This window comes from Wolffia australiana, chromosome 8 (assembly GCF_029677425.1).
Source record: "Wolffia australiana isolate 7733 chromosome 8, ASM2967742v1".
NCBI lineage: Eukaryota > Viridiplantae > Streptophyta > Magnoliopsida > Alismatales > Araceae > Wolffia > Wolffia australiana.
In genome coordinates this window covers 12148545-12176337 of record NC_135842.1, presented here as the reverse complement: position 1 = coordinate 12176337, position 27793 = coordinate 12148545, and the positions used below count along the sequence as shown (strand labels likewise).

At 44.1% G+C, this 27793-nt stretch overlaps 1 protein-coding gene across 4 annotated transcripts; it reads right to left on the bottom strand.

Moving 5' to 3' along the window:
• On the bottom strand, positions 1 to 27793 carry LOC144706815 (2-oxoglutarate (2OG) and Fe(II)-dependent oxygenase superfamily protein). Of its 4 annotated transcripts, none has more exons than XM_078579878.1 (15): positions 27672 to 27793; positions 27476 to 27553; positions 26193 to 26276; positions 25966 to 26103; positions 25738 to 25806; positions 25511 to 25637; positions 17944 to 18016; positions 17648 to 17764; positions 16259 to 16378; positions 16130 to 16148; positions 8847 to 8919; positions 6391 to 6683; positions 748 to 863; positions 574 to 667; positions 1 to 171 (listed from the first exon to the last, which is right to left on the bottom strand). In XM_078579878.1, exons 1-15 carry the CDS (start codon positions 27774 to 27776, stop codon positions 112 to 114), a joined length of 1566 nt encoding a protein of 521 aa, XP_078436004.1. In that variant the 5' UTR covers positions 27777 to 27793; the 3' UTR covers positions 1 to 111. The 4 variants fall into 4 exon arrangements, with proteins under 4 accessions (XP_078436004.1, XP_078436005.1, XP_078436006.1 ...); XM_078579879.1 differs by having other exon boundaries at positions 17944 to 17995; XM_078579880.1 differs by having other exon boundaries at positions 17944 to 17992.

Below are 27793 nucleotides of genomic sequence, written 5' to 3'. Positions count from 1 at the left end.
GGTTCCTATTATATGGTGGCTCAGACATTAAAAATGAATGTGCATCAAGTTTTTTACATGATATCCCAGAAAGTGGATATGAGCAAAGGGAAGATGATTCCTCTTGGATGTTCATTGCTGGGGTTTGGAAACGTCAACTCCCAAGTATTGGTTGAGCACATTCCTAAAAGCCTTCAATAGTAAAGGAAATACTAAATGAGAAACGTTTGATAACATAATGAAGAGCCATTTTTTTAAAGAAATAACAAAGAGCCATACTACATACATCATATTGCAGAAAATTTCCATTTCATGCATCAAAACTCAAGAAAATGAAACATGTGGCTATTTTTACAAGCAAATAGATCACTATCCTCTTCATCTGAAATTATAAGTGGTATGAACGCCTGCTTAATTGACTTCATGAGAAATAAAGATTTATTTCATTAAATCAATTCGGGGTAAAGAATAAGAGCACCCTAATCCCCTGTAAATTAATGGTATACTTACCTCTGCACCTTACATCACATATAAGTGTTGTGTCAAGACATAGATTAAATGTGATTACGAAAAGACATGTAGGATAAAAGTTACCTGGAAGGCAAAAGACTCCTTTTTATTAAGAATCGAATCCATTGCAACAAATGGGTCATCAAACACACTGTAAAATTGCTGGTAGAACTCACTCCTGTTGCAACAGATAATAAATGATGTTAGCTTTTCGGAAGAAATGATATAAATAGACAGAAATCGTAAGAAGGTTTGTACTGCTCCTCTTTCGATGATTTCAGATCTAAAATGTGAAACTTTGTTGTGAGGACTTCTGCCGCAATAGGTGAAAGAGAATGAAGAACAAGTGCCTCCAGTGTTCTGGGGAAGTTATGCTGATGCATCACCAGAAATCAGAAAACAAAAGACAAAAATCAAAACAAATCCAGATCAAATTAGTATATAAAATCATATATTAAACACTTGGTACGAACTCTCAAGTTGTTTCATGTCAATCCTACTACAAAAGCCACTCTAAAACGACAGATGTAGCACCAACAAAAATTAGAAAAAAAATACAAAGCTAAAATACCAACCGGGATCAAAGTACTGAAAAAACCCATCAACAAGTAGTATGAACTTTCAGTTAATGCCAATTCCAACTGGCTATATCCACTATTCTCAAACTATACCTGAATCTTTTACTTTGTAGCCACTATCCGATGGAAAAAGCTTCTGTTCACTTGTCAGCATAATCTTCCATAAACACGTGGATCCTTGCATAAGTAAGATTTTTTATTTCTAGAACTAAACTTTTGGGGAGAAAAAATTGGTAAAACCCCACAGTTCTAAGAGAACTGTGGCAGAACGCCAAGTGGTCCCAGTGGAAGTATCTTTAGCCGGGAAACAAACCAAATGGGCTGGGGTCCTACATCCAGAAACACTACATTTACACGAGAATCCCAGAACCAGAACTCAGTCACTAGGAGAGTTGGAAGGAGGGTCGTCACTCCAGCGGCTGGACGTACAAGGACGGATGTGGGCAGGCTAAATTTTGAAGGAGAGCTTAGATTTTTTCGATGTCTGTCGCGGGGGGCACTTCGCTTGGGAGTGTCGTGAGACGGTCATTTGTCGAGGTTGCCAAGGAGCAGGGCACCGTCAATCAACGTGCCCCCAAAGGGCAGTTAGGAGACGAGATCCATCGAGTAGACCAAAGGGGAAGGCAAGCTCAGGACGCTGTCAAGGATTGAGAGTCTATCCAGCGGTGGGAAGGGAAAGTGGGCCTGAATCCACACACCTTAGTGGTTGCCTGATAGGGAAAGTAGTCAGCGGTTCTCCGAATCTAGCGAAGATTAAACAGGATCTTTGGCATTGATTTCCTGCAACGAAGGTCGTAGAAATCTGGAATCTAGATCCAGGGTATCTATTTATTAGGGGAGCATCTATGGAAACATATATTGCAATATGTGGATGGGTACAACACCTCAATGGGGGCACAATAGTGTGGTGGCATTGAGTCCTTCCCGAAGATGGAGCTTGGGAAGAAGGTAATAAAACCCTCATACTAGAAGCACGGGAAGTCCTGTTGGGGTACCGAACATGGGAGTGGATGGAATCCACTGTGCAGTCAGTTGGACGTCTACGGTCTATCATTTCCACAGGTATAGTCTCTGGGGACCCAAACGTTGATTTACTGAAGGTGGCAACCACAACATCAAAGCAGTTGCCAAGACACATCTGATTCAAAAGCCCACATCGCAACTCTATGATTAGTTTGAGGGAGCGGCTCCCCCCGACAGCGCCAAGCGTCATGGGAAGCTCGGCGGCACAATACGGAGACCAAGGGACTTCTGCTCTTAAAGATAAGCAAGTGGAACAGGAGGCGAGATTCAGCTCACCGCCTTCGCGCAAACAAAGACCCCTATCTGCAGCACAAGAGAAGGTAACACAGGTGGAGTACTCAGGGGAGCAATCGCCCACCAATAATTAAGACAAAGGCAAAGGGCAAGATGGAGCAAAGACAGGTAGCCGATCAGAAAAGTCAGCCCAGATAGGGAATGGGTCCTGTAGTGGCGTCCACAGGCTCTGAGCGCCCAGGAGAGTAGCGTCCAAGCGTCACCAACGACGTCGCTACCAACAGAAGAAGGAAGCGGTCAGCCAGGGCTGACAGGGCCGACAACATCCGGGATCAGTTCATTGATAAGGGCAGGCATGGACAGGATGTCGCAACAGATACAGAGTAAGATGCATGACGAGGCAGCGGAGGGTAACCAGTCCCATGCAGAACAAAAGGGGGTCCCCATCCAACCTAGAAGACGACTAGGGGCACCACAGAGGTTGCGTAAACTCTCCATAGGAGATCCGATGAGTTTCGGACCGTCCTAACGGTCGTGGGGGTCTTCCAGGGCTCCGATGAAAGTTGGACGTTCATATCAGAGGTGGGTCTTCAGGAAATGGGGCCTCAAAATCGTATCTACCCATGGCACAGCACGAAATCCCCAAAAGCACTCTCGCGTTTAGACAGATTCCTCTGTTCCATGGAACTGTTGGAGTGATTTCCCCTGGCAGATGTCATCGCACTGCCACGTCCTCTGTCCGACCATACACCAATTAAGTGGCAGAGCCAAGAAGGTCGAGGCCGATCTACATACTTCAAGATGGATCACTCATGGTTGCACGAGGGGGGATTCAAAAACGAAGTAAAAGAATGGTGGGCATCTCAGGTGATACAGGGGTCAGCCACATTTAGATTGGCCTCGAAATTGGAGGGACTCGGAGCACACTTGCTAGTCACACGAAAGAGGATTCAAATGGAAAGAAACAAACGTCGCTCGGAGGCGTTGGAGTGGATCAAACACCTCAATAGCCAGGAGGACACAAGGCCTCTATCCGGAGAGGAGGCGTGCCGGAGAACAAGATTTAGAGAAACTATAGCAGCGGAGGATCTAAAAGTAGAGATGGACTAGAGACAACGATCCCGACAGCTGTGGTTGAAGGAAGGGGATGCAAATACACGGTTTTTTCATCTCGCAGCAAATGGAAGGAGGCGTTCCAACCAAATACTGAAATTACAGGTGGGACCGCACTAGCTGAACACTTTCGAATTTTTTCCCAATGGGGATCTCTTAGCAAATGGAAATGGGGTGGCAGTGGAACCACGAAAGTGAATGACAGCCAACAAGCGGAACTAACGAGACCGTTCACCGTGGAGGAAGTGAAGGCAGCCATCAAGGGACTAAATGGAGAAGGAGCACCAGGTCCAGATGGATTCCCGGTCTTCTTTTTTAGCGAGTTTTGGGATATGCTCGAAGCAGACGTTATGGGCACGATGACAGAATTTCGCCATGGCAATTATGGCATGGAGCGCTTAAATAGATCACATATTTTCCTATTAGCCAAATGCAAAGGGGCTTCTCGCATAGGTGATTTTCGTCTTATAGCGCTCTCAAACTCCATCTATCTCATATTGGCCAAAGTACTGGCGAATCGACTTCGGCAAGTGATCGCTGATTTGGTGGGACCTTTTCAATCCGCATTCATCTCGGGATGACAGTTGATCAACAGCGTGATAGTTGCAAGGGAAATCATAGCAGCTTGGCAGAGAGAGGGCAGGAAAGGCTTCATGTGGAAAGTTGACTTCGCTAAGGCATATGACACACTTGATTGGGAATTTTTGTGGGTTTAGATGAGACAGCGGAACTTTCCGAGGGAATGGATACAATGGGTGCGAAGGTGTGTGACGTCACATTCTTTTTCGGTCCTCGTGAATGGTAAACCAGAGGGAGGTTGGATCCAACCTCAAAGAGGGGTTAGACAAGGTTGCCCATTGACCCCGCTCTTGTCTATCCTCGCGGTGGATGCCGTGGCCATCTGCACGGTAAAGATATGCGCACGGGGCAAGCTAAAGGGCTTTCAATCCACAAGCTTCCCAACGGGTATTCCGCTACTTCAGTATGCAGATGGCACCACATTCTTCATAGAAGGCTTGGTGGAGGAAGCCCGAAATCTGTGAACGCTATTAGACCTCTTCGCGGACTTCTCCGGCCTACAGATCAACCATACCAAATCCGTATTTGTGGGAGTGGGCCTTAGACCGGAGGAGGAGGTTCAGTGTGCAGAAGCTCTGGGGACTCCAATTGGAACACTTCCAATGCGCTATCTAGGTTTACCCCCGAAGAGGGGGCGACTAACTGCTAAGGATTGGTCCTCTATGATCGAGAAGGTGGAAAAGCGACTCAAGGGTTGGCAGAGTCGGGTGTTATCACGAGCGGGACGTCTGATTTTGGTGAGGTCGGTACTATTGGCAATACCAATATTCTACCTCTCAGTCTTCAAGTTGCCTAAGGGGATTGGTCGTCGGCTAGACGCTCTGATGAGGCATTTCTTCTGGAATGGGCCAAGCTCGACAGCTGGCCGGGTATTGGCAAGGGTGTCATGGGAGGTGGTGTGCAGACCAGTTGAATATGACGTATTAGGAGTACCACATCTGCAATCCATGAATGTGGCACTGCTAACTAAATGGGTGGCCAAGATTATGGGCCCGGAGGAGGACATGGTCACGAAAGTGCTATGAGATATGTATGGCACGAGTTTGAATTGGGAGCTGCGATCGAGGCCAATCTGAGGGGCTCCGGCTTTTGGCAGGGATTGGGCCAAGTTTTCCAGCAAAGCCAAGTATTTATACCCAAATTGGGGGATGGAGCGTATTTTCGCTACTGGCCGGATGACTGGTCCACAGGAGGTCCGATGCAGGAAGCTTTCCCCCAACGATTCGCATTGGCTAGAAGCCCACAAGCCTTGGTGAGAGACTGTTGGGATGGCACATGGTATCCACGCTTGCAGGATGCTCTATCTAATCAGAGAGTGGAAAATCTCTTGAATATGCAATAGAAAATAGCGGGCCTAAGGCCCGTGGATGGAAAAAGGGACAGTTGGGTATGGAGGGGAGCTCAGTGGTCTGTTCAAGAGACGTATAAACAGATCCGGGGGAGTACAACAGAAGATGCAGACTTTATACACACATGTAAATGCCTATGGAAACAGAAGGTACCTTTGAAAGTCAGAATTTTTGGGTGGATGCTTATTAGGCATCGAATTATGACACATACTCTCCGAATGCGCATGATCCCAGACACGTGCGACCTTGGAGAGGAAGATTGTTCTCACCTTTTTTTTTGTGTCATTTTGCGCAGGCCATTTGGAGAGCACAGCAGTTGAGAGGAGTGGATGTGACGTCAGATGAAGCATGCTGGAAGTCCCTAAGGAGGAGGGCGGGTAGCGGACCGATGAGCTGGGGAAAGGTTCTTGAGGTGCTTTGGACGTTGTGGCTCTACCGCAACGAGGTGGTATTCAATCGGAAAGCTGCGTCGCTGGAATTGGTGCTACATGATATAGGGAGATGTATATCCTACTGGTTCGGTAGGACATAACGGGGGGACAAGAGACCCAGAGGGCCGGGCATGTACTATGTCACGATCACATATGTTAATAATATTTCCGGGTTGACCACCGAGTTCCGGGTGGTCTTCCCTCTTTTAATTCAAAAAAAGAAAAGTGATTTAAGGCGGTCACCCGATAGAGCAGTAACCACCCAACGCTACATGTGAAGACAGCTAAACTTTCCTCTTACACGGTCAACCCCTCCCTAATCTGATTACCCCTACTCCCTCCTAGGGTGGCCAATGTGATGTTGGAGGGGGTCTTTTGGGAATATTCCATTTTTTCAAGGAGAAAAAGTAGGGGATTTCCCACAATTTAGAGCTACAACGCTCAAGAACATCGATTTTTCACGGGGACAACCAAAAGCATAGGATGATACATTTTCCATATTTCAACAGAAATCTATCTGCATGACCTGAAACTTTTCTCCATTGAAAATAAAAATTTCTTCCGGCCACCTTTTGTTACATGAGAGAGACTTACCGCCATTGCTAGAAAAACCTTACGGAGCACACAGATCTTCATTTTGTAAAGAGCATGGGCAACTGGATCGTCTATGGTTGTAACAGGGCAGACATTTTTGGAGTTATCTTCTGGAGAAATGGGAGGACCCTGCATAGATTCATTGCATCCTGAAACATTCACTCCTTCATAAACTAATGAAAGAACTTCATTCAGAGCTTGGAGTTCCATGGGTTCCAAATGTTCCAGAGATAGCCCTTTATTTTCACTATCTCTTTTATCCCGGTTGTTGTCTGCTGTTGAAAGAGTTTTAACTGAAAAACACAAGCATATGCAGAAATCAGCTCATTGTCATTACCAAGGAAAACTTTGTCACCAAATAAATGAATATAAAGAAAATAAAATAAAAGATAAGCTTGTAAGCTTACCAACACTTATATTTCTTAGACCTATGACGGACCTAATAATGGCCATTGTTCAAGACTAGATTTTTCTGAACAATACCCAAAATTGTCATGGAAATCCAAAACCACCATTGTCAGTGGTCATCAAGAGCAATTTCAGAGACAGACAATTTAATCATTGTCGTCGTTATCCTAATCATAGAAAAATGATTGATGACTACTTTGCCATCATCTTGTGTCATCTGAGTGAGGTTAAGAGAAAGGGAGTCATCTGAGTGATCAGGTGCGCTCTCCACCACCCGACTTGTGGAATCCGCTAGTGTGTCAAACAACTTTTCCGAGTCTACACCTTGCGAGCCGATCCTTCTCATGAGCACGTCGACTTTTGATTTGATGGATTGGATCATCCTCTTCTCATCCCCGTACGTTTCATCTGCCTCTTCAGCATGACGAAGAAGTTCGCCCAGTGTCTCAAATGGCGGCACCTTTGATGGGGGCTCCATTCCAGCCTCCATAAATGAAAACTTGAGGGATGGAGACTGAGAGAAAATGAAGATATGGAGACTGAGAAAACTAGTGATAGAGAGATGGAGAGCAAGAAAACAGAGGGGGAGGGGAGAAGAGGTATATAAAGGCGATTTTCTGGGTTTTGAATCATTCGCATTGTCTTTCCCGCAGGCAATAACCATTGCCGATGGCATCTGGGAAGGAACCCAACTTTGGTGGGCACCCTTTCAGACCAGAGGGTAGACGAACTGCAGAAGATGCAGAAGTTTTTATTACACTTAAAACCGTTTAATAGTTCAAGCAATAGTTGGGGTTGGAAAGGCACAACCTTCTTGGTACAGGAAGCAGACAAAAAAATTCAAGCAGGCCCTACAGAGGATGAGCCTATCATCACTGCTTTGGAAGCAAAAGGTTCCCATAAAAGTAATGATTTTTTCAGATGGCTATTGATGAGGAAACACATTACGACTAGAACCTTCTGGAGCGTGATACGATGAAAAGTATCAATGTTCAATTCCAATATATTTCCCAATCTTGCCGTTCGATCAAACATACAACTCCATGATACGGTGACAATACAGATCTACGCAGATCTGGACGGCCCTCCCTCCCGTGGAGATGCTCCTTCCGAGTCTTGCAAGATCCCTGTGATAACGCCTTTCGTGATCAGCAGTCCTCCAGCTCGCTCTGTAAGCTCCACGGGCGGCCCGATGAATCGAGCTACTCCCTCCGATCAACCGTCGTCCGGGACTCCTCCTGCTGCCTCGGCCTTCCCCACAATAACCGTCGAGCTAACTCCAAGAAAAGAATATTCATGCCCTCATACCTGAACTGCCATCTTATTTATAGGGGAGTTACTTCTCCCGCTTTATTATGTCCACCCCGTGGTCAACGCAGCTAGTCAGCGAGACGTCGACCTCCTCTATTCTTGCTTCTTCTTTTGTATTTCTTGGCATAGAATCTATCAAAGTACATGTTATTAGATATACAATCGGAATGCATCACGTGTACAATGGGAGATGAAGATTGCTCTTATCGTTTCTTTTAGTGTCCATTTGCACAGGCAACGTGGAGGCGGAAAAAGCTCACAGGGATGTGCATGATTTCCATTGAGTCATGCTGGGGCTCAGTCCTAGAAAGTGTGTGCAAGGGACGTACGAATTAGGGAAGGGTCCTTGCAGTGTTATGGGCGATATGGTTGCATCACAACAAGATGGTGTACATGGGAAAGGCTGTCTCAACAAACGGCATCCTCCATGATGTGGAGAGCCTCATTACATCTTGGTTCCATAGGGAGGGATGAATGGAGAGAAGACCATCTAGGTAGTGTATTACACATTAATTTACCTATCATTAATTTCAGGCTGATCATCACTTTCAAGTGATCTTCCCTCTTTTTTAAAAAGAAAACATGTGGCAAGGTAAGATAGCTCAAACTATTTGCCCATTTAACCATAATAATTTTGCGTTCACCTTATTGAACAAGTGATTGCGGGGGGAAGCATCCTGCTTTAAATGAATGACAATAATTTTTCATGTAAACAGAAGATTGTAAGAAGAAGCTACCTTTGGAGGCCGGTTGGAAGCTTTCTGTTGTTTCTTCTGATGCATCTTCCATCCCAGAACTTATAAGGTTCCGCTAGTAAGAAAAATAAAAAGAAAATCAACATTTGGGCAGTTCTGAAGGACGCTGGATTAAGATGCCTAGTGGGAAAATTAATAAAAAGGTGAAAATATATCCCAAAGATATTTATGGCTCAAAATCCAGAAGAGAATATAACAGGGAAAGAAAGTGGTCAGAGCCCAAGGCTGTACTATTTGTGCATGAAAAATCCCAAGAAGCAAGACTAATGTATGGACATCTGTTAAACTTCCAACAATTCAAGAGAAATAAAATATTATTTGGATGAGAAAAAAGTGCGTGCAAAGTACAAGAGAGTTATGGTAAAAACTGTGGATTATTATGGTATGTGTTGGCCAATGCCTCTTCTTTATTTTTAAACCTTGTTTGCCAGTTTTTATATTTATTTAAACACTTATCTGTTATGTATTTGTTAAGCGCCATTTGGAAAGCCACCAAGAACTGACAGTATTGAAAGTGAAAAGTCGAAAGTCAAAAGACATTGAGTTACAAATGACATCTATTGTAAAAGGATAACCTCCACAGCAATACATCACTTTAAGGCAAGATCGATCTTTCCCACTCTAATTCATCTACCTCAACGAAAGAGAAGATGACATCAAATTTTGCATAAAACCCGTAACAAACCTAAATGAGCCAACTCTCCCTTAAGTCCATCAATATGATACAATAGGCACCCTCATATCAATATGTAGTCACAGGAAACGAGAAAAATAGGGATAGTAGCCACAAGAAAAAGATAAACCTACTTCTCAACAAAAGACCAGTTCATTAACCCCAAAGGGTGAAAGATGGGGAAAGGACAAAGAGAAGAAGACCAAGAACAGTGATAGACTCCAGACGTGGCTGGATCGGCTGGTCTCCCTCGTGGAGATCAACAGAATCGGTCTTCCTCCTCAGTCTTGGAGAATCTCCTCAACTGTCAACAAAACTCCAACTCTCCTTCCCGTTCTTAAGGATGCTCCCTCTTATTTAATATCATTGATCATATATAATTTTAGTAGCATAGCTAAACGAGCCTTCCCTTATGCTGTTTCCGTGTATATTTCCTGATTTGGCTTGTATCACTATATCCATTGGACATTGGAGATATATCGTTGAACTTCTCTTTGGGGTTATATTAGTGCTCCCTGGCTTATCAAAGGCACACAAAACATAAACACAATAATGATATTAGTATCCCTAACATAGCGCTAACCCTACACCTGTATCACACCAACCTCAATATTCTGGATAGTTTTTTTTTTAAACAAATAAAAAGCAGTCACCAAACGAATCGGTAACTACCCAAGAAGTACATGGGCCCTAGAGCCCGTGTGATACATGCTTAACCACTCCTCTCTCTATTCCCCCTTCGAGGGAACCATGTCACAATGAGGTTGTCGACCTCATGGGTGAGTCCATCCAGTGAGGCCTGCCTTCCCCTGAAAACCACATCGTTTCGATGTAGCCATATTCCCCAGAGCACCGTCAGTGCGCAGCCCTTTTCCTCTTTTCGTCTATTTCCATCTATTTGCATGGATTGCCAAAAGGCCTCCGCTGATGTCATATTGAGTCCCAGATGTGTCTGAGTAGCCCAAGTTGAGCGTGTAAAAGGGCATGCAAAGAACAGATGGTCACAGTCGTCTTCTCCTTGCATGCAAAAGATACAAATCATCGGTATCTCTGGGTACAACCGTTTCAGGAAGGCACGAGTCACCAGTCTCTTGTGGTACAGTAGCCAATCGAAGATCGTTACCTTTAGGGGGGCTTTTTAGGCGCCATATAGCTTGGCACGTCGATATGGTCATTTGGTCCTCATTCCCTTGGCGGATCCTTGTATAGACTTCTTTGACTGAAAAGGGGGCATTATTCCAAACTCAACTGTCCTTTGATGCTAAACATGGTCGGATATGATGCAAGGCCTGCTGCATGTCCATAAATTCAGTTACCCTTTGGTCTGACAAAGCGCCGTCAATTACCGGGTTCCAAATGTTGTCCCAATATTCACCCACTATGGCGTCAGGATTTCTGGCAAGCGCATATAACCGCGGATATGTATCACAAAGGGGGCCGCATGGCGCCCATTTGTCTACCCAAAAGCGAAATATAGCGCCATCTCCTAGCCTGGCTGAGTAAAACTCATGAACTTGGGAGAAAATTAAGCGAAGGCCTTGCCAGAATGGTGACGCCCCTTTGATTGGGGTTGTTTTAGCCTCCCAATTCAAACCCTGACCGTAGCTATCCTGCAACATCTGGATGACGAGGTCCTCACTGGGTTGCATGAGCCTTGTCACCCATTTAGTTAGTAATGCCGTGTTCATACTTGGTAAGTGCAAAACTCATAGCCCTCCTTGACTGGTGGGTCTACAGTCCATGTCCCATGCCACCAATGCCAAACGTCGCTTGTGGTCTGATTTTGCGCCTTTCCAAAAGAATCGTCTCATCAGGCTTTCTAATCTTTAACTAATGCCAATTGGCATTTTGAAAGTGGAGAGAGAAAATGGGGATTGCTGACAGCACTGACTTCAGTAGAACCAACCGGCCCCCCTAGACAGAATCTTGGCTTTCCAACCTTCTAGACGTCTTTCAACTTTCTCTGTCTCCATTTGCCAGTCTGCTTTTGGCAACCTCCCATTGGTCAATGGCAAGCTCAAATATCGCGTAGGAAGACTGTTGATTGGTGTACCTAGTGCCCCAGCACATTGCGTCTCCTCCTCCTGAGATAGCCCACTGCTCACGAAAGCTGACTTGGCTCGATTGATTTGCAGACCCGAGAAATCTGCGAACAAGTTGAGCACTGTGGAAAGATTTTTTGCTTCTTCCTCTCAGCCTTCTATAAAAAAGGTGATGTCATCTGCATACTGCAATAGCGGTATCCCCTCTGGAAAGCTAGGTGTCTGGTATCCCCTTAGGAGGCCATGTGCGCAAGCTAGATTCGTACATGTGGCGCTTGTCCGCAGCTAACACGCATAGTAGAGGTGCATGAGGGCATCGTTGTCTCACCCCCTTTTGTGATTGTATCCACCCGCCTTTCGGCCTTCCGTTCACCAACACTGAAAAGGAATGTGATGTAATGCATCTTTTCACCCACCTGATCCATTCACTAGGGAAGCCCCTCCATTTCATTGATGCCCAAAGAAAGCCCCAATCTAGTGTGTTCTACGCCTTAGCAAAATCAACCTTCCACATGAACCCTTTGGTTCCATGCCTTTTCCATGCCGTTAATAACTCTCCTGCTGCGACTACGCTATCGACCAGTTAGCGACCTGGTATGAATGCTGATTGGGAGGGTTCAACGAGATCCCAGATCACCTCTCTCAGCCTGTTCGCTAGAACCTTAGCAACGATTAAGTATATGGAGTTGGACAGGGTGATTGGTGTGAAGTCCTTAATTCTTTCCGCACTAATCTGCTTTGGCAGTAGGAACAAATATGGCTTATTTAAATTTTCCATACTACCTGACCCTTGTTGAAACTCGTCTAGCGTGGACATCACATCAGATTCACCAGCTCCCAAATCTCTTTGTAGAAGAAAACTAGCAGGCCGTCTGGGCCTGGCGCCCCTTCACTGTTGACGCCTAAAATAGCCTCATTTACTTCTTCTCCCGCAAAAGGCCGAATCAACACAGCTTGATGTGCGTGTGCTAAAGTCTGAGCTCCCTTTCCGCACCACATCCATTGGTTGCGTCTACCTTTCTTATAGAGCTCACGAAAATGATCTGCGACTGCATGACCCACTACATGTGGCCTGTCGTCGACTTGGCCTCCCACTGTTAGTTTCCCAATATATTTGGACCTGCGCCTCCCGTTTGCAACTAGATGAAAAAATCTGGTGTTAGCATCTCCGGCATGTAGCCACAGCTGTCTGGTCCTTTGTCTCCAGGCTGTCTCTAGTTTCTTATCTTCCACAGCTACCACCCCTCTCCATTTCCTTCTATTGAGAGCTTCCTCTGCTTCTAGGCACCGTGTCCTCTAAATCATCTAGTTGCTTGATTCTGCTCAAAGCCTCGTTTCTGGTCTTCTTTCTTTGCATATTTATATGCTTGCGGAACTCCACAAGATGACGTCGCAGCCCGAGGATTTTCGTACTCAACGTTTCAGTCAATGATCTGAGTTTGGGCTGTGACCTCCACTTTTCCGTCACCTTCTTTTTGAAACCAGCCTCCTGGAGCCACAATTTGTCTACATTGAAGTATGGCGGCCTCTTGATCAACTCATTTGCAATCCACACAATGGGTGTGTGGTCCGAAATCGGGCACGGAAGTGACCGCACGTCTGCTAGTGGGAACCTTTCCACGAGCTCAACTGAGCATAAAAATCTGTCAAAGCGCGACATCCTGTTTTGGCCCGACGTGCCTCACCATGTATAAATGCAATCTGTGGGCCCTATTTCTTGAAGTGATGACTCCGAACTGAAGGCCCAGAAGGCTTCCAAATCAGCGTCTATCCCTCCAGCTTCATTTGGCCGATCTCTTGCTTCTAGTGTCACATGAAAGTCCCCACCAAACAACATGGTGCACCCATGGAATGAGTTTACAAGGTCGGCAAGCTCCCTCCATAGCTCAATTCGCCGTTGGACATTTACAGGACCACATACCGAGGCTATGACCAGCTCAAAATTGTCTTGCAAGTGCTTTAGCTTCGCTGCTACAGTCAATTGCCCCTTCCACGTGGCCACTTTTGGAAACCGTGTTTCATTCCATGCTATCACCACGCTTCCAGATCGCCCAACTGCATCTACCACTAGGAACCTCTCAAGTAAGCCTCTTCCCACTACGTTCCAGTCCCTTGGTTTGCAGCTTTCCGACATAGTTTCTTGTAAGCATACCACTGATGCCCCACATTCTCGCAAGTAGCCCCCCACCACCCTCTGTCTACCTTCATCTCGAAGGCCTCGAACGTTCCATGAAATGCATCTCATGATGAACTATCTTTGGCCCCTGTCTCAATTGGTGTCAACCTTAGACCCAGGGTTGACGCTATTCTTTTAGCCCGAGGATTAGTAATACGGTCCGCTTCGCTAGCTTTACGCTGGTGGTCATTCTCTACTTCCTCACTGTTGGCCTTGTTCATGATCTCCTTACCTTTCCCTCGTGTCTCTGTTGACTCCTTCGTCACTCGTTTTGTTTTGGTGTTGTTCCTTGACATGCCCTCCGCTGCTAGCATCATACGTCCACTTTTACCAGCTTTGACCCACGCTACTAGCCCCTTTTCATGGCGGATGCCAAGCTTCTTACGTTTGTAAATGAGACCTTCCTCGCCTATTCTGCTTGTTTGTGATCGTCGGCCTTCCCTTATATCACTTATCTTGGTAACCAACTCCCTTGTCGCAGTGCCTAGAGTCTGGGGTAACATGTCTGGACTTGCTTGGCCTCCCTCCACTCTAGCTGTCGGCCCGTCGCTTTCTGTTGACGCCATGAATAATCTCACAAATTCACCTCCCTCCCTTCCTTCATCGGGTTGTGGCCCCCTTGAAGTTGGTGCATCTACATACGGGTGTCCTTGGCTTGTGATCTTTGGGTCAACATCATCACATACTCCCCCATCTGTCAGGGTCTCCTTCCTTTCTACTGTGATGTCCGGCTGGCTTCAACTTGAGGCTGCCACATCTTCCTTTGAGCTTCCTGTTGACGGCTTTTTTTCCGCGATCTCCTCCTCCTGATCTCTTGCATCAACCTTTGGTTGTCTACCCGCTGATGGCGGTGCCGATGGTGGTATTGTAACAAGCAAAATTTCGAAGGTGCCATCTGGGCCCTAAAAGTTGAGTATAGGTGGGAGCGTGGATGCGTGGGGCCCCTCTACCTCTAGCTGCACCTTGTTGGGGTCGCCTGACTTCAAACCGTCAAAGATGATATTTTTTAGAGAGCCTAAAGGTTTGACCATAGCCTGCAATGCCTCTTCCACCCTGTATCCCATGGGAATGCCTCTGGCTTCGTTGACATGTGAATGAACATGTCCCCTTGCCGCTCCGTCTCTTGGGTGGACCTTGCGCCACTTCAGCTGCGCGCCTCCTTCCACTTCCTGCTCCCATCCAATCACTGCAATATATTCTGCCATTGAGGCACCCCGGAGGAAGAAATCCCCATTCTCAAGAGACCAGACCTCTGCATTGACCAAGGTTGGGAATTTTGCAAGAAGTCCCCGTCATACCTCTACCACTGTCAGAGTTCCCTCTGAGGCTTCCCCCACAAGACAGCCCGTGTGGGCAATCTGTTGGGTTGACATATTCCTGGCTGGCCTGTGCTGATTACCCTCTGGTTAGTGTGCCGCCAGGCCTTCTTTCCCCGGGTTGATGGGCGTCGCTGTGTCCACTTCCCGTGAACCTCTAGGACAGTCGAATTGTCCGTGTCCTGTCCCCATGCATCTTCGACATACCAATGTGCCTCGGCACTCTCTTGCTCTGTGTCCGTGCTTCAGACATCTATAGCAGCAGCCTTCTCTTTCTCCCCATTTTAGTGGCCTAGTCGAGAAATATTCGCCAAGAGATCTCCAATAATCAAGATGCCGTAACTCCCTCTCCTCCAAGAATCAAAAAGTAGTTCCCCCAGAGATCTCCAAGAATTGAGAAGCCATAACTCCCTCTCCTCCAAGAACCAAGAAGAATACGCCAAGCCAATCTCCCAGAATCAAGATGCCATAGCTCCCTCTCCTCCAAGAATCAAGAAAAAATTATCAAGAGATCTCCAAGAATTGAGAAGCCGTTGCTCCCTCTCCTCCAAGAATCAAGAAATATTCCAGAAGAGATCTCCAAGAATTGAGAAGCCATAACTTCCTCTCCTCCAAGAACCAAGAAGAATTTGACGAGAGATCTCCCAGAATCAAGAAGCCATAGCTCCCTCTCCTCCAAGAATTCGAGATCTCACCAAATATATTGAATCATGTTGACCTGGCTTGCCATCTTCTGTTGCTTTCAGTTATTTATCTCTCTTTCACCCAGCCAATTCGTCTCCCTCTCTTTCCTCCTGTCTCTTGATAAGAATTACCCAGGTGATATGACACACCGAAGATTGCATCATTGGAGAAGGTGGGTGACAAGCAGAAGAAGGAGAAGAATAGGAGAGAGGAAGAGGAATCTCAATATTCTAGATAGTAGAATAGGATTCATGAAATGTATAGCAACCATGGAACCCAATAACCACATGTAAAACTGAAAGCTAGAAAAGACATCTCATGATGTTAACGGAATTTAAAATAGAAGAATGAAATGCTGTGAGGAGATTTCTCACCATCTCCTGAGACATCAGCCTTTCTATGGAGAAACGATTGAATGTCAAGTCAATACCAAAAATCAAAAAAAAAATGTGTCAGCTCGACCAAAAAAAGACTATTCTGAAAAAATCAAAGAAAAAACCCACCTATTTGAAATTATCCGCAAGTAATAAGCATCCATGTGTTGTAACATATTGCTCATCATTGGTGACTCCCACCAGAAATTCACCGCAAGAGTCAAATCATCACTGTCGACTTGGTGAAACCTGTCCCAGAATATGATCAGTGAATTAGAAGATTCAAACTCACAAATCAGATTTCTTGAACAAGAATAAAAAAAATCTAGCTGAATGAGTTGGCTTCCGAATTATTTTATTCTGCCAGAGTTTCAAAAGTTGTTGTAAGCCCAAACAGCACAAACTTAATTTATGTTAATATGAGGGTTCAATTTATTTGAATTATTTTATGTTAATGTTTTTTAAAAACCACCTTACATAGAGACTTTATTATACTCTTCATCCTTTCAAAAAGGAAGCAAGTTTTTTTCTGATATACTCTTTACTCGGAATTACAGGGCAATGAGAGAAAAAGAGCTTAGACTAGATGGTAAGATTACTACAACTACGAGGAGAAGAAGTACACACATTTTTGTGTCCCTTCTCACGTGCTAAATTCTAGTACTTATAGGCTCTGGCTTAACCCCAAAAATGACCAAAATGGCACTGGTCCTATGCGTCCCTCTTAGATATGTCATTTCATTTTCCTTTCACAAACACTAAGAAAGATTTTTCATGTTCCCATAAGAATGATTACCTAGTTTATTCCTCTTTTCCCATCAACTTGTACAGTGAGACAACTCTTCCAATAAGTCTTACCATAAAAAATATTAAGTTAATTCATTGAACTCAAAAAAATATTAGCTCAATGAAAAGTTATGACATCTTTAAGTGCTTGGAAAGGACACGTATGAAACAAAAACTTGGTTGTGAGTCAATGATGATGTTATTCCCCTAATGTATCATTTAAGTAAGAGAGAGGCACTCTGGCACATGTGCGGTCACCCAAGCACATGATGGTTTGAATTAGAAGCCAGGATGGAAGTCCAGCCTATAAATAAGTGGGATGGGGACAAAGCTTTTCTTGAATTCAAAATTGCGTCTGCTACTGGAGGGGAGCAGGGAGAACCTCAAGTCCTCATGCTATGGCTTTGGAGTTGATGGGACCTCATCCCCATGCTTACTTACTCTCGGATCTCATTTTTTCTTCTTCTCTCTTTATCCTCTACACTGCTCGTGGATTTCGTCTACTTGAGTGACTTTACCACATTTGGCGGTTTCTTAGATTTCAAATCAGAATATTACATCTCAATCATGGATCTTTGTCAATATCGTTCAGTAAACATAAGCAATATCAAGCTGAAGAGGTTCAAGTTTGGGGGGATTTATAGCTGTGCAAATGATTCAGGGATTTAATATGAGCACCGTGGAATTCATATTTTAAAAAGATCCCAAATGTTCCAGAAGCTTCTCTTTTACCATCCTTCAGGTATGAAAAGAGCATCTCCAGAATGAAGAATGGCCTTTTGTGAGAGTTCAATGTAGCCTTTTGCCCTTGGATAGCGAGAAAAATCAGGATTTTGTATGTCCAAGGAACTGAAAGAGATGCAAGAAAAAATGGTTACCACATCAAAGTTACAACAAGTGAAAAACATAACAAACCCAAAATAGGAAGTTAAATGGTCATCCGTATTGCCAGCGACAAAATTTACTGCAAACATGGCTACCAAAGAAGCAATCACCATAATCTTCTACAAGGCTAAAGAAAATAATACCTATGGTTCGAGGCTTCTCCATACACAGCCATTGGGTAAAGAGTACGTCCTGCTGAAGGTGGCCATAGCAACACTAAAAAAATTAAGGCACATTAAAATTAAATTTTGAAATAGGGAATGAGATATGCATTGTAGGAAACAGAAAACAGGAACTGATGAAGTGCTCATCAAATTTTAAACGCTTGGATAAAAAGAACAACTATTCCAAAACATATGTCACAAAACAGTCCAGGGCTCTTTCCCATCAGACTAAAAGGTTTGAATTAAGATCATGAAATCTGGACATATAGGCATACAGGCATCAAACATGCGGTCAAGAATTTAGGATACCTGTAAGGAAAAACCTTAATGAATTTCAGGATTCATAAATTTACAGCAATAACATAAAACTTCCATACGGATCCAAACTTTGACAAGGATAAGGACAGAAGGTTCAAGGAAAAGTAAACTGTCAGTTGGAGTGCCGTATAATGTTCATCCAAATCATTGAACTGAGTCAAAAACATACAAGAACTTAAGTAAATCCATACCATTCGTTCATGATATGGTAGTGTTGATGTTGGAGATAGGGGTCCCTCTCTTATATAAAAAGGAATGGGAACCTGATACAATCCCCTCTTAAGTGGTAGACCGAGAGAGCATACCTGATCAAGATCTTGAAGAATTTCCCAAAACCATTATGTTCCCCAAGATCATAATGACATACAAGGAAAGACCAAATAGAGAGATAAGAAGATGCAAAAGTGAACAGAAGGGGGAAGGAGTGGTACAGATAGATGACATGAACCTTGCCCTTTTAGCCAAGTGGGTGAACTGGAGGGGAGGATATGGCTATTGAGGTCTTGATAGACTACTAAAGACCATGGGTGGACTGGGAGCGGTGTGCCGTTTTGAGCAGAGGAGCATTTGCATTCTGGCAAGGCCTGAGGCAAGTTTTTCCTTAAGTAAGAGAATTTTTTGCAGCCAACCTGGATGAGGGACCATTGTCCACTATTGGCTGGACAACTGGTCAGCTCAGATCCCCTTGTTTGCAGAGTTCCCCCAGGTGTTTTCCCTTACAAGGATGCCCATGGAAAGGTTACGGACTCTTGGGAAGTCACGTGGAACCCATTCTTCATGGGAACTTGTCAGCACAAAGGGTGGAGGATCATCAGAAGATCCAACCGGCCGTGCAACATCTGTGACCTGAGGTCGTGGCACAAGATGTGCAGATGTGGTCAGGCATACCCTTCTTTGTCAGGGTTGCATAAGTACAGATCAGGCAAAGACAAGCTGACGGGGAACCGTCAACCATCAACGCATGCTGAGTCGTATGGAAGCTAAAGACCCTTAGTCTATGATGGGGTTGGATGTTTCACAGAAGAGGCTTGGGATTCTCTATGATATGGAGTTCCCCGAGACGGTAGTTATGGGAACAACAGGGCGCTGCGCTCTTGGCAATATGGGTGCACTGCAAAGAGGTCATATTCAAAAGATGAGAGGCGTTGCTGGTCGGCGTAATGCAGGGTGTGAAGAGCTTAGCCTCTGTTTGGTTTAGAGGAAGGTGAACAGAGGTTGTAGGGAAACCTTGGTTCAAGGAAGTATTTATACAGAAAGCAATGGGAGCAACACAATGGGACATGATACAAATCATAAAATGAGGCCACTCATCAGGGTCCTACTACTGCTATTGCCTGGCACACTGTCAGTTTCTCTTCCCCCACACGAATCCTCTACTATTGACCCTACTACTCAGATGCCACCCTTTCCATTAACTGCACCTCACCTTCTCTGGACCTTTCTACCTCTAAGGTTTATTTGAGACAGGGCAAGATTGAAGGGGATTCAACGCCTACTCAACTTCACTGTGTTGGGTCCTACTTCCTACGCTCATGGAGGTATGAATCCACTACACACCGCCTTCCTTGAATCTCTTTCAGTTCGACATCATGGATTGTTGAATTTGGTGCAACCCTACACATGAAACCCAATTCCTGCCATTTTGGCTCTTATGATTCCTCTCCCAGCAGTGATAAAGTCCATACCACCCTGGCTGATTAAGGTACCACAGCAGGTGTCAGCAATGTCCACCTCCCTCCATGTACCTCTCTCACACATCCTTCATTACCCACGGCTTATTGTCCATATTCGTGCCCTCTCTTGTCTGGTCCAGGTCTTGGGTCCCAATCTTACATTTAACCCTAATACTTTGTTATCTGATGCGATCCGACATCGTATCTACGAACATCGGCCCAGGCCCACATCCGGGGGGCCCATTAGCGGAGTCTACTTAACCCTACCGGCGGAGGAAGAGCGGCACTTTTGACTCTGGTAAGTGCCTACGCACCTCCCCAATTCGAAGGTCCCAATCTGATCTCCCTCGTTGCAGACGACCACCCCTGCACAAAGGCAGCTCACCAGGCCGATCCAGACGTCGTCAACCCTGCCGCACATCTTCCCTATTCCTCTACCTCCCTATCTTTTGCTATCTTCCTCAGACATGAGAACAGTGGGACTAGTTAAGTTCTATAATATTGGAGTTACACGGGGTCGTAACATTATCATGACAAGAAAAAATCATGAAAAGGTATCTAGGATATCTCCACATCCTTGACTCTCATGACTTTGCTGTGGAAACCATTCTTGATTCTCATGACTTCATCCACTTCTCAGTACTAATTGTGGATTCTCCATCACTGCTTTGGCTATCCTTCATTTTCTATGCTTAAGTTGAAGTTCCTTTATCTCTCTGATAAGAACCTCGACCTAGGTTCATATTGGAAGGGGAGAAGATGGCAAGGCAAGGTAGGAGTTCCCGGGACAGGAGAGTAGAAACGGGAATGATAAGCAAGGTAGAACAGAGGGGGCATCGACCAAGGACGAGCCCCCTGATGATGTGGCGAAGGGTTGATGATCGCAGGCTCAGGGATTGTCGGAGACAAGAAGAAAACCGAATGGCAAAGGGAAGGATTGCATTGGAAGGGAGTCGGTTGAAGATCAGAGAGACAATCACGGGGACAGAGGATCGCTGGACGGTCAAGGGGACAGGACCGAGACAGGTAGGACTGAGATAGTGAACCAAGAGGCCAATTTTACCTTAAGTCTTGACTGCCCTCCAAAAGGGATGGCTACAAATATTTATAGAAAAAGGAAGCAGTCTAACCTAAACATCAAATGATTAAAACACCCCTAATGGGCTAAAATGCCCAAGATACCCTAGGGAGTATAGGATCTTATCACTCTTTCATGGACTTCATCAAAAAATTTGTATGTGAACCTTGTCAGCTTGCAAAATATCATCAATTTATTGCGTGGCATCTATGGTAGGGGACTGAAATGGGACAGAATGGCAGACCCATATCATGAAGCATCCCCGTTCTGGCAAGGGCTGAGGCAGGTTTTTCCAAGAGTACAAGGTTTTTTCTTGGCAAAGTTAGGCGATGGGACAGCATTCCGATATTGGAGAGATGCATGGTTGCCATGGGGTATTTTTATTGAGATATTCCCTCAACTGTGTGCTCTTGCCCAGGATCAAGATGCCCACGTGCGTAACTGCTGGGAGGGCGTGTGGAACCCGATCATACATGGGGCCTTATCTGACCAGCGAGTGTCCGAACTCATAGATATGCAGCAATCCCTACCACAGTTACGACTAGAGGATGGAGAAAAAGACAGGTGGGAGTGGATAAATGGCCCCTTCTCAGTTCGGAAGGCTTACACGATGATCCGACAGGGGCAAGAGGAAGACAGGGCATTAGTCAGCGCATGCAGGTTCATGTGGCGCCAAAGAGTCCCATTGAAGGCGAAATTTTTTGGATGGCTGCTAGCAAGGAAAAAATTAATGACAAGAGTCTTTCGCAAAAAACTATACCCAGATACTTCGTCACAATGCGTGCTATGTATGAATGGGGAGGAAGACTGCAACCATCTTTTCTTTGAATGCTCCTTTGCTTGCACGGTTTGGGCCGGCCAGCCACTATTAAGGATGAAGGTGACATCTGAATTGGTTTTTTGGGACTCGGCATAGAATTGCGCAGGTAGAGGAAACAAGGATGGTGGCCGAGCTCAAGCGGTGTTGTGGGCCATCTGGTAACATAGAAACGAGGTGGTGTTCTATAGACTGAGTAATACATGAAGCAGAAGGATTTATAGCAGCATGGTCCTCCCAAGCGACGGGAGGTCAAAGGAGATATTGAAGATGACTGGAAGGATGGTATAGGGCCTCTATGGCTCAAATGGGAAGTTGACCGATTCATCGGGTGTTCATCCCTTGTAATAGTCCAAAAAAAATATATCATCGCATGATTCATCCCTCTTCTACTTATGCTTCCTGCAGCACCTCCCCTTCGATCTCACTAACAGTGACATTTGGGGTCTGGCTCCCATTTCTAGCACTTGGGCTGCGTAGTGGTCAGCCACTTTTGCATATAATGCTATTTGTTTCACTTGGGTCTCTTTCTTAAGCATGAATCTGATCTTTCTCAGGCTCTCCTTAATTTCTATTCTCTTGTTCAGACTCCATTTTCCACCCCTATTAGACGCTTTCACTGCTTGACACTACATCAATTCCCACCTCTCTGATCTTATCTGTATTCACCACAATATTCAAGAGACTGCCTGCACTTATATACCAAAGCGAAATGAGAAGGCAAAACAAAAATTCGAGCATATCTTTGAAACTAACTGTAGCCTCTTCATCTCCTCAACAACATTCCTTCTTGAGTCCTGTTCTCAGCCCTTGGTTTGCAACCAGACGAAAGATCTCTTGGGTTAAACCAGTCTCCTTGGGCTTGTTTTGGCCACTTTACCTCTTCCAAGAAGCTGTTTGGGTATTCTCGGTACAATGGGGATCACAGCCTGTTTTATTGTCATTGCCCATCCATGGTAAACACTAACCTGCTTATGTGCCTATATGATGTTATTCTAGCAGGGAATGACTCTTCCGTTATGTCTCAGCTGGCCAACTATCTCCCAGTGAGATCGACATCGAGCACCTAGAACCCTGGCATACTTCCTGGGCTAAGAAGGAATCTTTTTATGCCAAAGGAATCTTTTTATGTCTCAGCTGGCCTACTTATTTACTGGCATCTTTTTATGCCAAAGGAAGAACATCCATGAGCTCCTTCATGTCACTGGGAAAGAAGACTCACAGACTAGCCCTGCATTTGTTGGGGCCAATAATTAATTATCCTCAGAAATGAAAACAAGGAATCATTTGACCAAATAGTATCAGAAATTTGTTGGAAAGCTCATCCATCTCAACCATAGGCACTCTGATAATGCATATACCACGGGTGTTCTCTGCTAGTTCATGCATGCTCCATGAGAATGGCATATGCATGCGACCAACCAAGTCCTTTTCTATCTCAACGGTTATGTTGGCGAGGTGGTTTACATTTAGAAGTCTACACTGACAAATTATGCTGGGCTCCAGATTGGTTGCCATTCAACAACTGGATTTTGCACCTTCCTGGGTGGTAGTCTGATTGTGTGGCACAGGGAGAAGCAAAATTTAGTGGCCTATTCAAGTGTGGACACAGAGTGCCGGAATCTGGCCCATTGTATGTGTGGATCAAGCTTCCAGTCCAAATTTTTAGTGAAAATAAGTCTGAGATTTGAATTGTAACCCAGGACAGCAAGATCTCACCAAGCATATTGAAGTGGGCATCACTTGATTAAAGAGAAGCTGGACACCAAACAAGTCCGGACTCTGTATATTCCATCGTCACATCAGTGAACAGATGTATTCACCAAGGGTCTGTTGGCAGCACACTTTCAGGAGCTGTGTTTTTTTAAATACCTTTAGTTGTCCCCTAAGGGAAAAGCCAAGAAGAAGGATCAAGTTGAAGTTTGAATCCCAATTCCCAATCTTTCCTACAGCAAAGATGTGTACTGATGCTGATTACCTAGAGGATCTGTTACAAACCTCACAAGAATCTAAAAGAAACGACCAAGGAGGTAAAAACAGACAGGCATATATTCCTAAAGTGGAGTCTGGGCAGGAAATAGACTATATAAACAAACTCCAGTCCTCAAGCATTACACAGAGATTCAATTATTCTCAAGACGCAGGCTGGGCGAGAGATTCTCCGACCAGAAGCAAGAGAGGACGGCTGATGCGGCTGAAGATCCTCCACAACAGTCTACTTCTTCTTTTCTCCCTTCTCTTTTCTTCTCATTCCTCTGAGTGTCTACGGTCCTCTTGTATCTCCAGTTGAAGACTTCTTGGATTGGATCATTGTATATACATTCTCCTTGGGTTTTTGTTGCGAATTTTTTCCCCGGGATCCATATCAGGATCCACATTCAATCAAAGATCAACTCAGGGTAGTACCTTGTTGTGGAAGGAAAACTCATCACTGGAAGAAGTGGGAATAAAAAATGTTACACGGTAAAATATTGAAGCTGAGTTCAAAACTGTAGCACAAGGGATCTGTGAAACATTCTCGATCAAAGCCATCCTCGATGATCTCAAGATTTTACATGATGGATAAAGTTCTCAAATGTGATAGTAAGGCTGCAATTGATATCGCACACAGCCCGTGGAATGAAGCATATTGAGATTGATCAATATTTTATCCTGGAAAAAAATAATCAAAAGATTATTCAGATGACATATATTCAGTACTTTCAAGGAGCAGATGTATTCAATGCCACCTGCACACTGATGTGGAAACAGAAAGTCCTTCTCAAGTTGTGGATCTTCAGTCGGCTGTTGAGACGGCAGCAACTGGTGACACACCTTTTTTAGAAAGTACTGTTCCCAACGGCCTCAGCAGAATATTCTCACTTCTTCACATATCAGTTCACCAAGGGAGTATGGACATCTCAGCATATTTCAAGGTTGGATGTCTCTTCTGATGAGACCTTCCGGGACTCTGTCAGGGACGGCAGATACTGGCCCAAGATGGACTGGGGGAGACTCCTCGCAGTGCTATGGGCAATCTGCCTGCATCACAATGAGGTGGTGTTTAGGGGGAGGACGGTCTTAATGGATAGTGTCATCCACGATATGAATACGCTAATGTCCTACTGGTTTGTAGCGGGGTTAATGGAGGACCAAATAGCATCAGTGTGTGGATTTTTTATAAAGTGTAATAGCATCAGGTGGATCAGCAGTTTCGGGTGGTCCCCCTTATCTTATTAAAAGAAATATTCAGTACTTTCCAAGACGCAGATATCTCCAGGCTAACGTGTCAAGCATTTTTTAGGCCTTGTAACAAGACGGGCATGCTGAATAACTAAGCAACAGCCAGTTATATATTTCCTAGTCTTTCTTTCAAAATGGTGCATTGTTCATTTATATATTTCCTAGTCTTTCTTTCAAAATGCACTGTCCAGTTTTATCAATTGAACATTTTTGTAATAGCGCTCTTTTGAGATCCATAAAGTCCAATTGATCCTTAGACTGGGATATTGCATTGTGGCCTTGTGAAACGCATTCAAATTGTCTGGATCTTTTGATCTAAATTGCGACAACTCTTAGGCCTATCAGACCATAAAAAAATATACATATATACATAAAGATGTTGCAACAATTGAATATGATCATTATGACAATACATGATGAAAACATAACTAGAAATACCTTGTTTACGGCCAGAAACAACACATAAAATATTATGGTGCGGATCATAGTGAATACTTGATCTCGAACGCACGTTACTCATCCAAAGATTGATAGATACCAGTTCTTTACCATCAAGAAAGATAGGCTGCATAAATTTAAAATTAGAGTTGCATGAATCCAAAGATAACTCTCTTTAGAGCCGAAGGAAAGGAAACACAAGTAGAAATGTATGAATTTCATCTTACCATCTCAATATCATCAATCAGCTTAATTAAAACTGATTTTTTGTCATTTTCAGCAGACATAATTGGAATCTACGAGAAAAAGAATCATGTCAACAGAAAGACAGACCCATTCGTACAAATATTTTAGTCACTTGGGTCACGAGGAAGAATATCCACTGAATAATGGAAAGTTAGTGCTGAACACAAACCTTACAGAGAGAAAATGAGCTACTTTAAACATGTTACTACCTGAGCAAGATAGACATTATCATCATTTGTAGTTGATGAGACTTCTTTGAGTTCTCCCGCACCAGTTCGATCATCTTGCTCACTCAGTTGCAAATTTCGTCGACAAAGTTCAATAAACTCAGAAAATGACAACGGAGTCTGCAGTAAGTTGAACTCATCATGTTCAAGCAATTGTCTAATTACGTTCATATGCATTATCCCTTCCAAAATATTCAGCTGTGTCTTACTGGCTCATGGCCTCCAAGATATCCATAAAAGACAGATCCAGATCTAGAAAGCATAGCATCCACAGTTTCAGAACCCACTTTTCTCTGCAACATCAATCATTAACCCAATTAAATCAAGTATAACATTAGATAATGTTTGCAGTTTCTTCTTACTCAATATCAATTATTAATTGGAGAAAGGCCTGAGATATAGGCTAAACAAGAAACTAGTTTATATTGATATCAAAGTATGAATACAATCCATGAAAGAAGACATTAATGACTCCAAAGAAGAGGTGTGACGTTTTGGGAGATTAGACGGAGATTATGAGGACATCACTTTGGACTAAAACAGGGTAAGTTTTTTTCCATTATATCTACCTTAAATATACACGTGGTTACACATTGCAATACCACACACAAATAAAGGTTAATTGTGCACTCTCGCGCAGTTGTTTAAAATGAGGTAAAAAGAAAAATTGTGTTCATAACGTATGCTATGCAAAATATTCATGTCTGACCTATTATATCCGTGTACCCCTTACATTGGACAAGTTTTAGAGAAGTACCAGATCCTAAGAAAAGGTTTTCAGGCATAAAAAACATGTGCTTCTCCCCATCGTATCTTTCAAAATTACCAAACCCACGCCAGGAGTATCCTGGTCATTTTCAAGTGCGATGGCGTCCCTTTATATAGGTGTAGAACTCTCCTAAAAAGATTAGGTAAGGAGATGCATTGGAATGGAGCCATTATGGCATGTTGTACTACTGTTTTATCTCTTCCACAAAATCCTTCCCTTGATAGAGACCTAGACTAAGGTTTTTGCCAAACTCCCTTTTCCTTAACTCAGCTGTAAGCGCATTTTGATACGATTCTTATTGGTACATTTTCACTTTTATGATTATTTTTCTCAGGAGATTATCTCACGGATAAAGATTTTCAGAACGACCAAATTTTCTACTCCAAGCTGATCTCAACCTGGTTCTTTAACACTATGATAAAATGAGAGATATGATATTTAAAAAATATGAAACGCATATTTCCACTCTATTTACATCAGTTCAATAAATGTCCGGGTTTGAGGTAATAATCAAATTTAGTGTCAATCTTTCTCAGAAAAAAGTTTTTTTGGCATCAAACGAAGACGATCAAACAGGTGTGTTCATATCCTTCACAGAAACAGTCGCATAGTCATCGGAACCATAACCCAAGGAATGTAATCAATGAAAAGAGATTTCATGATATTCACTAAAACAGAGATAAACAAACAAGAACAGCATAATTCAAGGAGGTGAACAAATACCTGCAAGTAATCTAGCCCACCAGCACGGGGTTCCCACAAGGAACTAGCAGCCCAACCTTTGACAGCGCCAACGAAAAGCTGCAGCAAGCAGAGACACGCAATCAGGAGAGAAATTTTCAAGAAAACATCACAATTAATCATGAAGACGATCAATTCAATGGTGGGTAAATTGAAGAACGAAGGGGGAAGGACTTACGGCGGGAACATTGACGGACTCAATTGCGGAAAATCGTTCCTTCCCTACCAACCCATCGATTCTTTGAACCTGCACTTCTTCCGGTCTTTGCGCGGCAGCTGCCATTGAAATTCTTCAATTCT